Source organism: Cannabis sativa, chromosome 4 (genome assembly GCF_029168945.1).
Source record: "Cannabis sativa cultivar Pink pepper isolate KNU-18-1 chromosome 4, ASM2916894v1, whole genome shotgun sequence".
In the NCBI taxonomy this organism is placed as follows: Eukaryota; Viridiplantae; Streptophyta; class Magnoliopsida; order Rosales; family Cannabaceae; genus Cannabis; species Cannabis sativa.
Genome location: NC_083604.1, coordinates 2,373,228 through 2,385,316, shown reverse-complemented (window position 1 = coordinate 2,385,316; position 12,089 = coordinate 2,373,228). Strand labels below are relative to the sequence as shown.

At 29.0% G+C, this 12,089-nt stretch overlaps 1 protein-coding gene across 1 annotated transcript; it reads left to right on the top strand.

Annotated features, from left to right (window-relative positions):
* Positions 1-3,227: 3,227 nt before the first annotated feature.
* Positions 3,228-7,010, top strand: LOC115712008 (myosin-binding protein 2). Its single transcript, XM_030640211.2, has 4 exons — positions 3,228-4,680; positions 4,766-4,909; positions 5,004-6,320; positions 6,457-7,010. Exons 1-3 carry the CDS (start codon positions 3,435-3,437, stop codon positions 6,281-6,283), a joined length of 2,670 nt encoding a protein of 889 aa, XP_030496071.2. The 5' UTR covers positions 3,228-3,434; the 3' UTR covers positions 6,284-6,320; positions 6,457-7,010.
* Positions 7,011-12,089: the final 5,079 nt, after the last annotated feature.

Sequence of the window (12,089 nt, the reverse complement as noted above, 5' to 3'; positions counted from 1 at the left end):
AGATTGGCCCCACCAATATTATTGATAACTAAAGGAAATATATACTATTTTTTAAATAAAAAAAAATATTTATTTTTGAAAGTAAATACTATTTATTACTATTATTTTAATTTCACTTATAATATATAAAAGAAGCTTTTGGATGAATTTATCATTTTTGGATGGATTAATTAGCTAAGATAATTCCATTCAAAAAAAAAATAATAAGCTAAGATAATTTTGGATAAAGCTAGAAATTATAAATATGATTTGATATGTCTATAGTGTGTAACCCTTCTTACCAAAATACATTTAGGATTTATTTGGTATGCAGAATTGGATTGAACTAAAAATTAAGATTGAATTAGATTGGATATATTAGTACTCTGTTGTATTTGGTGTAATACAAAAGTAAATAAAGTATAAAATAATTTTAAATAAGTTTATAATAATTTTTTTATAAATAAAAAATACTATTTTAAATTAAATAATATGTAATAAATATAGAATATATTCAAAAAAATAACTAAAAAAATAAAAAATAATTGATTTTTTTCATAGTAAATATAATATTATTTTCAAAAATCAAAAATTAATTTTTAAAATAAAATGAATAAATATTTTATATTAAAAAAAAAATAGTACCCTTGCACTAAATTAACCCATCCTTTTGGTGGGTTAAGGATAAAATTATCCAATGCCATAGTAACTCAAAAATTTTCCAAACATAACTTAGGATTATTTTGTCCAAACATGGCCTTAACCAACCACCATTCTAGCTAGATTAGATTTGACAAAGTGTTTAATTGGAATTTAATGGATATTTATTGTAACTATATGTTAATTAATTAATCATACTTGCTCACATCATATGGTATAAATACTAAGATGGAACTAACTTAATATATGTGATATTTTATTTTATTTATTAATATAATTATTGCCTACTTACAATATTTTTGTTCTTTTTTTTTTAAAAAAAAAAAAAAAAGACACCAATATAGTTCTCTGCAAATTATTTAGGGGTATCAAAAAAAATTAAAATAATTAAATTTGAAAGGAGTCAAAATAATTTATATTTGAAGAAAATTGTTGGAAAAAAAAATCAAAAATCAAAATTTTAGTGTTGTGCAAAATTTCAACGGTTTATAAGCGCATTAAGAATATATTAACATAAAAAAATTAAAAGAAAACTATGGTAGCTAAACTAATCAACTTTTGAAAATGGGATACAATTTATTTAATTTTATTTAATATTTTCTTTTTGTTTTCAAAAATATTAATTTTATTATTACAAGACCAATTACTTACAATCCGGATTGGAGGAGCTTGTAAAATTAAATAAATAAATAAAAATGAAAAAGTATTATAAAGACTTCTCTTATGAAAAGCTTCATGGGAAATAGACTTCCATGATGAACTTTAGCAAAGCATCTGGATCCAAATTGGGCCCACACCTTACTTTGATTATGGCCCACTAACTCATTGCTGTGGTTGATGGGCCCACTCCAACCCATTTGCTGCCCAATTTTTATTTATTTATTTATTTAAAAAAAAAAAGGAATAAATAAAATAAAATAATGAAATGGAGCTGGCAAGAATCACCACACAACATAATCACATAAAACATTAGCCGCATAAAATATTCAAAATTACTCTTTAGGGGTTTTACAACACTTACTTAAACCCTATTTAACATTCACTTCACTTCAACTCATTCAATTTTTTATTTCTTTTCTTTTCTATTTGGCAATAATTATATATATTTGGAAAAGAATTTGGCAAAAATAGTTCTTTTTTTTTTTGTGTAATAATTTTTTACAAAATAACTTACATCACCAACATGTCTCTAGATAAAATTTTTGACACCTATTTAAATTCCAAACTAATTTTTTTTTTTTAAGAAAAAAAATCAAAGAAACTCATTTAATAAAATAACATCATAAAAATAGTTTATTTTAGGATAAATACTATTTTGAACTTTATGTTTTGTAAAAATTATTAATTGGACTATTTATTTTATTAAATGATAAATTGAATTATATATTTTCTAAAATGGTACAAAATAGTACCTTGATTATTAAAATAATAAATAATAACACAATTTAAAGTTGTTATGATAAAACTAAGGGTGCGTTTAGAAAGCCACAATGTAATTGGATTTGTGTGTAATTGGAGGTAATTACACAATTTGGCATGTTTGTCTGACCATGTAATTACTTTTCAATTTTATAATTAGAAATCAAAGTTTTAAAAACAAAAAAAAATCACTTTCAATATTTTTTTAAACAGTTTTTTTTTTCTTAATCAATCTTTTGGATTACGACCAGACCCGGACCCAAATCCTCTCTCCACGGCCCTGGCGCTGAACCCGACTTTTGATTTGAACCCGAATCCGACCCCGGACATAGACCCGACTTAAATAAAATCAAAAAATAAAAATAAAAATGAATTTTACAAAATACATTATTTTCCTTTTAATTACTAACTATTTTGCCAAACAAGATATTAGTAATTCATATGTAATTACCACCTCATATCCAAACACATCTTGCATTTTAAAATATAGTGTAATTACTACACTGTGTAATTACTACCCTAATAATTACTCTACTTAGTAATTACACAGTTACTTCCAAACGCACTCTAAATACATTTTTCGTATTTATTCATAAAAAAATATTAAAAATTGAGCTCATAGTACTAAGTTGTACTATTTTTAAAAAATATAAAATTTAATTTACTATTTTACAAAACAGATATTTCAATATATAATTTTTTTTCAAAATGTAAAATTTAAAATAGTGTTAACCATTTATTTTATCCACTAACATTTTAAATAAAAGAAAGAATACTCTTAAGTCACTTCCACAAAAAATAGTAAAATAAATCAATAGATAATTAAGTACCTTATATGACTTTTTTTTTCCTTTAAATGTACACAAAAAATGGTGTTGTATTTATTGAAATGAACACAAAATGAAACTTCACTTGAACAAGAATCTAGTGCATCATTTTCTTCTCTCTCTCTCTTTTATTTATTTTTCTTAAAAATGCCAATTGGTTAGTAAAATAAAATACATGACAATAGTACCTTATTGGAGGAAACCTTTATTTATATACATAAAGAAAAGAAACATTCTTTAATTTTCTTTGACTCCAATTTATATTTATTTTCTTAATATTATTTATTTTAATTTAATTTTTTAAAAAATAATTTGGAGCTCTATATGGGTCTTCTTTGGCTGTCATTCCACTCAAACCCCTTCTTCTTCATCTTTCTACATAATAAAACCACTTCTTCATCTACTTCCTCTCTCTCTCTCTCCTCTCTCTAAAAATTTTCCAATTCTCCAATATTTTTAGAAGTAACCCTTTTTGTTGTTCTTCAATTATCTCTTTCTATCATTCTCTGTAAATATACCCCAAAAAAAAAAAAAAACAGAGCACCATTAATGGCTGCCAACAAGTTTGCAACGATGGTTCATAGAAACACCAATAAGATCACACTTATTTTGGTGTATGCAGTTCTTGAATGGATACTGATTGTTCTTCTGTTATTAAATTCTCTGTTTTCTTATCTGATCATAAAGTTTGCTGATTACTTTGGTCTTAAAAAGCCTTGTCTTTGGTGTTCAAGGCTTGATCATGTTTTTGAGTCTCATGGTAATAAAAATAATAAAAAAAGCAAGAATCTTTATAGAGATCTTGTATGTAAAACTCATGCTGAAGAGATTTCTGAATTGGGTTTTTGCTCAAATCATCAGAAACTCTCTGAGTCTAGAGATATGTGTGAGAATTGTTTGTCTTCTTCTTCTTCAAATGATTGGTCAAATAATGGTAAAGTTTCTTTCTTTCCATGGATGAACCAAATTGGTATGATCAAAGGTGGTGATCTTGTTGTTGTTGGTGATGATAATGATGATGATGAAAAGGTTGTTGTTGTTGGTGATGAGGAGGAGGAAAAGGAGGAGAGTTTGGATTGTTCTTGTTGTGGTGTGAAATTGAACAAGGACAAATTCTACTCTCCTTGTATTTTGATTAAGCCTTCTTGGGATGTTTTGGATTTTGCCCACAAGAAAATTTTGGTTGATCAACCTGTCATTGATGCTCATACTGATGATGATCATGATGATGGTGATCATAGTGGATCCGATTTCGTAACCGAAAATCATGATGATGAACAACAAGAACAACAAGAAGAAGAAGAACAAGAACAAGATGAGGAAGAAGAAGAAGAAGAAGCCATTGAAGAAGAAACTATAAAGAAAGATGTTAGTGTTCCACATTTGGAATTCTACATTGGTCAAGAGGATTGTACATTGATTCCAGTTGAATTCAGTTCTAACAAGGTTGAAGAACAAGGAAAATCTAGCAATGAAAAAGAAGAAGAAGATTTGATATTGGATTTTGATATGTCTTCTGGTGTGGCAAAACAAGTTGAACAAGTTACTGAAACTTGGGTCAGTTCAGGTGATACTTTAGAGTTACTTTCTTCAAATGAATGTATTCAATCAGATGAGAGTAGGAGGAACTCATTTGCCTTTCATGGTGAGCAAGTAGAGTTAGAAATAACAAGGGAGTTTCAGAAAGTTCTCATTCATCAAGCAACTCAAACCCTCTCTGATGATGAAGACTTTGAAAGTGGTCATGGTCAAGCTATGTCAAGAAGAGGAGAAATTGACTTAGATGTTAATCAAGGTATGTTTTATATTTGCTCAAAAGAAAATTTGGTGTCTAGTTACTTTGATTTGATTAAGAAATTTATGAATTCTTGTTTATGCAGCTTCTGAGGATGAGATTGATGATGCTGAAGTATCAATAGGGACAGATATTCCTGATCATGATGAACCAATTGATGAAATTCAATCCAAACAAGACCCTTCTTCAAGTTCTATCAATTTGCATAGTGATGACAATAATCATGATGGTAACAAATTAACTTTCATATGCAGAAATTAGTTTTCTTCTTTTGTAGTTACTTTTGTTTGATGAGTGTTGTTTTTTTCTTTCTGCAATACTAGATTTTGATGAAGCTGAGGAGGAAGTAGTTGAATTCAAAACCTCATCAGTTGAAACAAACAACAATCATTTATTTTTCGGTTTAGAGCTTAATGATAATGATGAAGAGAAGTTTCATAAGAAGTTGTTATTACTTGAAAGAAGAGAATCAGGAACAGAAGAGTCATTAGATGGAAGTGTTTTAAGTGACATTGAAAGTGGTGGTGATGGAATACTCACAATGGAGAAGCTAAAATCAGTGCTGAAATCCGAAAGAAAGGCCTTGAACGCGTTGTATGCTGAGCTTGAAGAAGAGAGGAGTGCTTCTGCAGTTGCAGCAAGCCAAACAATGGCGATGATTAACCGACTTCAGGAAGAGAAAGCAGCTATGCAAATGGAAGCTTTGCAGTACCAAAGAATGATGGAAGAACAATCAGAATATGACCAAGAAGCTTTGCAGCTATTGAATGATCTCATGACAAAGAGAGAAAGGGAAAATCAAGAGCTTGAAAGGGAACTTGAAATGTATCGAAAAAGGATACAAGATTATGAGGCAAAGGAGAAAATTATGATGAGAAGAATGAGAGAAGAAAGCATCATAACAAGAAGTAGGAATTCTTCTATGTCTTGTAGTAATGCTGAAGATACTAGTGATGAATTGTCTGTTGATTTGAATCATGAAGCTAAGGCCGAAGAAGAAGATTGCGTCGGTGGAGATAATCAGAACACTCCTGCTGATGCTGTTCTGTATTTGGATGAATCATTGAATGGTTTTGAGGAAGAAAGGCTTTCCATTCTTGATCAGCTTAGAGTGTTGGAAGAGAAGTTGTTCACCTTGCAAACCGATGAGGAGGATCGGTGTTTTGAGGATGTTAAACCGATTGAAGTACTCTATAAAGAAAATGGAAATGGCTATCATGACAATGGACATGTCAAGGAAATGAATGGAAAACATCATCAACAAGAGAGAAGAATTATGGGGTCAAAGGCTAAGAGACTTCTTCCATTTTTTGATGCAACTGAGGAAGAAAATGAAGATGGTGAGGAAAGTTTTGATTTTGTTATGATGCAAAGTCCAGAATTCGAAAGAGAGAACAAGAAGTTTGCTATTGAAGAAGAAGTTGATCATGTTTATGAAAGACTACAAGCATTAGAAGCTGACAGAGAGTTTCTAAAGCATTGCATCAGTTCATTGAGTAAAGGTGACAAAGGATTACATCTTCTTCAAGAGATTTTGCAGCATCTTCGCGATTTGAGAAGCGTCGAAACTCGGGTCAAGAACATGGGAGATGTTTCTTTGTAATGAACAACAACAACAAAAAAAAAAAAAAATTTGATAGGTAACAACAACAAGAACAACAAGAACATGATGTTTTTTTTTTTTTGATTGTTTATTATTTCATTTTTAGTACTTAAATTTTGTCTAGTGTGTCTTACCTTATTAATTGTTTCTTTTATTTCCTTTTAACATTGCAGAATTGGCTGAAACTTTAGGAAACAAATGCTGTAATTTCAATACAAGAAAAAGGTTCCAATTTGGGAATGTCCCTATTTGGAGAGGGAGAGTTCCTTAGTTAAAAAAAAACAAAAAAAATGTGGTTGATGATGATCATGATTGGTGGACAACAAATGTGTCTACCCTTTTCAATTTTCTTCTCTTTTTTTATGGTTTTGGTGCCCAAATATTTGTGGGTTGTGCCCATAACCACCTTTTGAAGGGTAAAAAGGGTGATTGATGAGCTTGTGTCTTTGTAAGTCTAGTAGAGTAAGTTTAATTAGATATAGTTATAGAATTAGGCATTCTCTTCTTTTGTTCAATTTTTAATTTTTATTTTGGCAAAGGGAAAGGGGTAAGTAACTCCTTTTTATTTTATTTTTTTGTTCTTCCTCATTTTTGCATCATTTGATCAAATGGGGTTTGTTTATTATTTACTAGTATTATTATTTTGAGGGGTAAAAGTTGAGTTACTTGTATACTACATGTAATCCATATTTGTAAGTATATAAAAAAGTGAGGGTTTGTTTATATATATTAAGATGTATTATTATTAATAATATTAAGAGTTATTAATTAATATTATTTTGTTTTTAGGGAATTGCTAAAAAAATATTATTGGTGCTTAGTACGTATCATATTATTAAGTCATATAACTTAAAAAAAATAGTTTTTAGAAAATATCTCTAACTAATCGTAGAGCATTACATATAGAAAGTACTGGACACTGCTGATGTCCCGTAACAAATCTTTTTTTTTTCTATGACTTGTTTAGACATGTAGTATTATTATATTAGAAAAATGTGTCTAATGATGATGATGAGAGAAGCCAATTGATTTAGCTTTAAGCATAAATCAAGACATGTTAGGTGCAAGCCAACATATTATATAATAAGTTAAAATAAGATTATTATTGCTCAAAGCAAAAGTTGATTAAAATAAAAATACAGCTAAGTGGTGATGAAGCAAAAATCTTTAAAATACAAAGACAAAATGATTCTCTTAACAATGGCAATGGCAGATTAAATTACAAACATTCTCTAAAGTGAACAAACCAAACTAATCATCATTAATGTTACCAATCTTGGATCTGAGGTCTTAAATTATATTATAATAATGTTCATATATATATGTAGTATCAATTAAAACACATGCATATAGATTTGTTTATAGGGTTTATATTATATTCACTTAATTATGGCCATATACAGTCTTGCTTAAGTAATAAACTAATATCAAAATAATAAAATTGTTGTCATGATTATACTATCTTATATGTCAATGAAAACCCTAAACACCAAAAATGAAAATGTTGAAGAACACATACAAATTAACCTTATTTACTCAGAATGTATAGAAGTGAAGTCACGACCTTAAAAGTTTCGATTCTCTTGCACTTTACTATGATATCTCAACCACTTTCCTTCTTATTAATTAGTCCATGAATTAATATATAAATATAAATAAGATATTTGGATTATAAATTATTTTTGATATGATAGATAGTTCCATATTACATCTACTCTAACTTAATTAATTAACCTCTTACTTTTTAGTTTTTATATCTCACTATAGCCCAAAAGGAGATTTTTCACTCACCTCAATTTCTTGTCAAAATGAGAATTTTTTTTGGTGGCCTTCAAAATGTTCACGAGAAAATATATAGGCATTACCAAAAATAATCTGTTTATATATAAATAAATAAATAAACATAATCCATATATATTACACATGTTAGAGAAGAAAGAAAGCACCAAGAAAATATTCCTCAAAGAGATTAGAATTGAGATGAGAGGAGGAACTAAGTAACCAATAGTACCATTAGCATTTGCCTAACTTATTCTTCCCACGTGCTTATGTCATTGTGTTTAATTATATAATATAATATTGATTATTGTGTCAGTGTAAGAATGTATATGTATATATTACAACGATTATTTTGGTACATCTTTTATCTGTTTTGTTATTTGAAAAAAAAATAAGTTTAATATTTTTTTTTCATAATAATCGCCTATATTGTAATTATTTTAGAACCACATATAAATTTTATAAAATTTATGAATAATTTATATTTACAAAAAATTTCAGAAACTAAATTAAGAAAGAGCTTAAGAAATTAAATAAGTAGTTAAGTAATAGAGATAGAGTGTTACGTGGTTCGGGTATTAATTTACCCTAGTCTACGAGTCAATGTATTGGTCGAAAGGCTTTGATGTATTACAATGAGGTCTTACAAATTAAAGAACCCTACCTTCTTGCTATATTTCCTCACTTGGGTTTTTCTAGCTTAGAGAAGAAGAAACCCTAAATCAGTTAAGTGAATTGTCCTCCACACATGAAGGTATAATGCGGTATTTATTGATTAAGATCTGAATCTGGACATACCTGTAACTCGCTAGGGCTATTGTACAAACTAGGCCCACCAATATTAGGGTAAATACATAAAATACATTACTTTAAGACCCACTGTAGGATTCTAGCTCGTGGTAGGAAGGCTCCGTACAAATGGGACCTGCACGGTTTGGGATAAGTGTCACACGCGAGCACTGCTACTATAGACAAAGATGTCAAATAGGCATCGTTGGAAAAAGAAGATGTATTCCTTTTAATGGTGTGTGCCCTGCCATGTTTTGACATAAGAGGCAAGATATGATTTAGTAGAAATAGTCGTCAGAGGGTAGCCACGTCACCCCTTAAAGGGCTTCCGAAAGCGCCTCTTGGAATTCCTCTCCAAGGTGCATCCTAGTGTTCATGGGGAGGGTTTTGCTTATTCCGCCTTTTGGAAAGTTGTGAGCATTCTGGATTCGGGTGAGTCTCGTCTTCAAAGGTGAGGCTTCTGGGATTTAGATGGGCTCAAACCCATCTCCGTTTGGATCGAGCCTTCCTACATGGAAGGGCTTTGACCATACTCTCGAAATACCACGTGTCACCCTTATGGGACACATAGATAACAATTTATATTATCGAAATTAAGGTTCAAATATTTTGTTGCACGCATAATTAATATTGTTTTATACGTGTGGTAAATAATTATTTGAACTTAATTTTCGGTACTGTAAACTATTCGGTTCTAAAAAACTATAATGTATGCAATCATACATACAAATTAGATTAAAAAGGTTTCTTGAATGCCAAAACAGAAAAAAATATATATATATATCAAAAAAAAAAAATAGAAAGGTGTACTATAAATTTTTCTGTTATTTTTTAGTTTGAGAAGAACCTATATGGTGAGCTAAGACATGCAATTATTAAAAATAGAAATGCTAAAAGGTACTAATAATTTTTTTTATTTTTTTTTTTGCAAAGTAGAATTCATTCGAAACACAAACCCACATAACAATAGAGTCCGCAAGACCATTAAAACATTAAAAGTTCTTACAATAAATGAGAGAACGGTAATCAAAACACAACAAAATAGCCAAAATATGTTCAATATTTGGAATACATCTCCACTCATGACACTTAGAGAAGCCCTCCAAGGTATCAATTAAGTATCAAGTTTCACATAATTTAATTTAATAATTACCATACAAAAAAAAAATATTATTAATTATTTAGAAGGTGTCACCGCGCTACAATATTGAATCTTAATATCAATACTTATTATTACATGAGCATGGAGGTAATTGACTTTCGGCGATTAATTGAAATTTAATGAAGGTGGGCATGGTGCACTACTCATTAATAGTAGTACTACTTCTTCTTTTTGAGATCAAACTTTCCCATGTTCTTGTACCCAAAATTCCCCCACATCTTCTAAATTATTATCAATTTTTCAAACAAATTATTTTATAACTTAGAAAAATAAAAAAGTTTCATCAAAAAAAAAGAAAAAATAAAAAAGTGGTAGATTCCATTCAGTGCTACTGGACTGGACTGGACCACTAGGGCTTATGTAATAGTTTAATTATACTAGCTAGGGTAGGCTATATATCTCTCTTGTTTAAATATATGTAATGTGTTTTTAGGCTCTCTAAACCTAAATTAATAAAGAAAAGCTAATGATAACACTTCATTATATTTATATGTACATGTGGTATAAGACTTGGGGAGAGGGTGCTCATGATTTAGTGAGATATTAATATTTATAATAATATAATTTTTTTTAACATTTATTACATTAAGAATATTTTTACCCTTAAAAGTCAAATTCTTAAACTCATATCGCATCTAAAAGTAAAATGTAGATTCCCACGATGACTTTTAGAGGTAATTTTTGTCGCACCTAAAAATATTATTAGGGGTGATTATTTTATTGCCTCTAATAATATTTTTAAGCGTCAAGTACTAATAGTTATTAGGTGCAATTAGAGGTGAATATTATCACCCCTAATGTCCAATTTTATTGTAGTGTTTGTCGTGTCGTGTCATGCCTAAGTTTATATTTTTAGTGTTGTGTCGTGCTTAAATTTATATTTTTTCGAATTGTATCTAAGTACATATTTTTTCGTAGCGGGTCGTGATCATACTGATTTCGAATCGTGTCAAAAAGTCCAACTTATATTTACAGCACTAACTACAATGAATGAATTAATTAGCTAACTACACATTGAAATTACACATATTTTTTTTTAATGTGCAATTAATTTTAACTACAAAATTAAAAAATAATATAGTTTTATTACTTAAAAACATAAATTATGACTATATATTTAGTGTATAAATATTATATTCTACCACTAAATATAAATAGAACATAATCAATTAATTAGGATGTAATTTCTGGTTATTTTGATTATAAAACTATATGAAAATAAACAGCTAATATTATTGTGGGAACTTTAAGTTTAAAAACGACAGAATATACTAAGATTGAAACGACAATAAGTACAATAAAAATATCTGTCGAGAAAACGACAAGATTTATGAACAACGACAAAAAATACGGAGTATTCATTAAAAACGACAATTTTTATGAAAAACGACGATACTTAAAACGACAGTAAGTACAAAAAGACAAAATTTCTTAAATTAAAAAAGTAAAAAACGACAACAACTGTAAATGAAAAAATATGTGTTAAAACGACAAGGAGTATAAAACCACAAAACAAGAAAACGACAACAATTTACCTAATAAGAAACAACATCCCATGGATGTATAAGAACGACAATAAGTCTCATGAGAAGGAGAGAACGACTTCTTAAAACAAGAGCTTCTTTGGTGCTATTATATGCAATAAAACAGGTGGAGTGGTGGCTTGTCTTTTAAAGTCTTTATACGATCAGTATTTCTTATTTTTGGAATTAATTGTGCTGCTAAACTTTTATATGTAATCTTATTACTTTTTTATCAATTTCATTGAATAAGTCATTTAAGGTTCAGTATGTTCAAGCATCAATAATTTAGTAGTTGTTGAGGTATGAGTAGGAATGTCAATGGGGCGGGTCGGATCTGATCCGACTATGATCCAACCTGATCCAGATCATGTACGGATCTGCCCCGCCCCGCCCTGCTAGATCAGATACTCGGATCGGATCAGATCCGACCCGCCTTATACGGATCAGATCTGATCCGACCCAACTTTTTTTAAAAAAAAAATATATATATTTTATATCTAAATTTATAATTATTTTTTCCAAAATTTATTTGTTTAAGAACTAATAATGCATC